This window comes from Galeopterus variegatus, unplaced genomic scaffold (assembly GCF_000696425.1).
Source record: "Galeopterus variegatus unplaced genomic scaffold, G_variegatus-3.0.2 Scaffold565, whole genome shotgun sequence".
NCBI lineage: Eukaryota > Metazoa > Chordata > Mammalia > Dermoptera > Cynocephalidae > Galeopterus > Galeopterus variegatus.
The window spans coordinates 29,518-30,665 of record NW_007726676.1 but is presented as its reverse complement, the minus strand read 5'-3'; the positions used below and the strand labels follow the sequence as shown (position 1 = coordinate 30,665).

Below are 1,148 nucleotides of genomic sequence, written 5' to 3'. Positions count from 1 at the left end.
TGGAATGAAATGCTTTAGAACAGATGTTTTCAACCTGGGACTCAAGATACACTTCATGGGGCTATGAACCTTCTGAAATGTGATCAGAATTTTGAATGAATGTGCATATGTACATTTGGGGAGTAGATAAAGAGGATCAACAATTACTATTGTCACAGGGGTCACTTATTAATTAGCATTGTAACCTTTATTTAGCAAGTTACCTAACCTCTTGTACCTCCACTTACCCCATTGTAAAATGGGGATTAAAAATAACTCCTACATCATATAGTTGTTGCCATAATTAATGTTTGCAGTATTTGTAAAGAGCTTAGCACAGTGGCTGTCATGTGATGAGCAATCAATAAAATACTAAGAGTGAAAGAAGAATAGGTAGACTGGAAATTTGAATACGGTTCTATTCTGTTAATATTATATAAAATTATATATGTGTCATATACAATATGGCATATATATGCACATATATCACTATCTATACCATATTAAATTTTTTTTGAAAGTAGATAGGGTGATATTAAGTAAACTCAGATAACTTAATGTCTTACTTATTACATCATCCTTTTACTTTATATATTTTTATGATTTAATGAACATGACTTAGATTGCAGTATATTTAAATCTTATAAAATTGAGTCACACCATAACAGATCTATTTGATATGAATTAAATAACAGTACGAGTGTCCTACAGGAGAGGTCCTTATATTATCAACATTTGGATATGTCATGATATCATTTAGGATTATATCTACTATTAGGAGACAAAAGGTTGCTGTGTTAGTCCATTTAAATTATTTTTGCACTCTATCTGGACACACAAACTCTTTTACCTTTGAGTAAAGCTGTCAGGATAGCCAAATCAATGTCCTGGTGTCCTTCCGATCCCATCCGAAATACCGTAATCTGTAATTTGAGACAATATGACCATTAGCAATGCATTTTTTTCCCCCAAGAGAAATTAAATCAATGAGACCACATCTTAACAGAGACTATCTTAATATCTATAAGGTAGATGCTTAACCACAGGACAAGCACACACAGCAAGAATCAAGTCGGAGAGCTCTGCAATTCATAAAAAGGGAGACGCTTCTGTAGCCTCTGAAAAGAGACGACCTTACATAATTGTATCGATTATGGTTACACTGACAA

The 1,148-nt window shown here is 33.0% G+C and overlaps 1 protein-coding gene across 1 annotated transcript in view; it reads right to left on the bottom strand.

Annotated features, from left to right (window-relative positions):
* The window catches only part of TRPM3 (transient receptor potential cation channel, subfamily M, member 3), a 149,800-nt gene extending 148,903 nt beyond the window's left edge, over positions 1 to 897 (bottom strand). The window contains exon 1 of the mRNA XM_008570046.1: positions 830 to 897. Within this exon, the coding sequence (XP_008568268.1) occupies positions 830 to 887 (58 nt within the window). The 5' untranslated portion in view covers positions 888 to 897. The remainder of the gene's footprint in view (positions 1 to 829) is intronic.
* Positions 898 to 1,148: the final 251 nt, after the last annotated feature.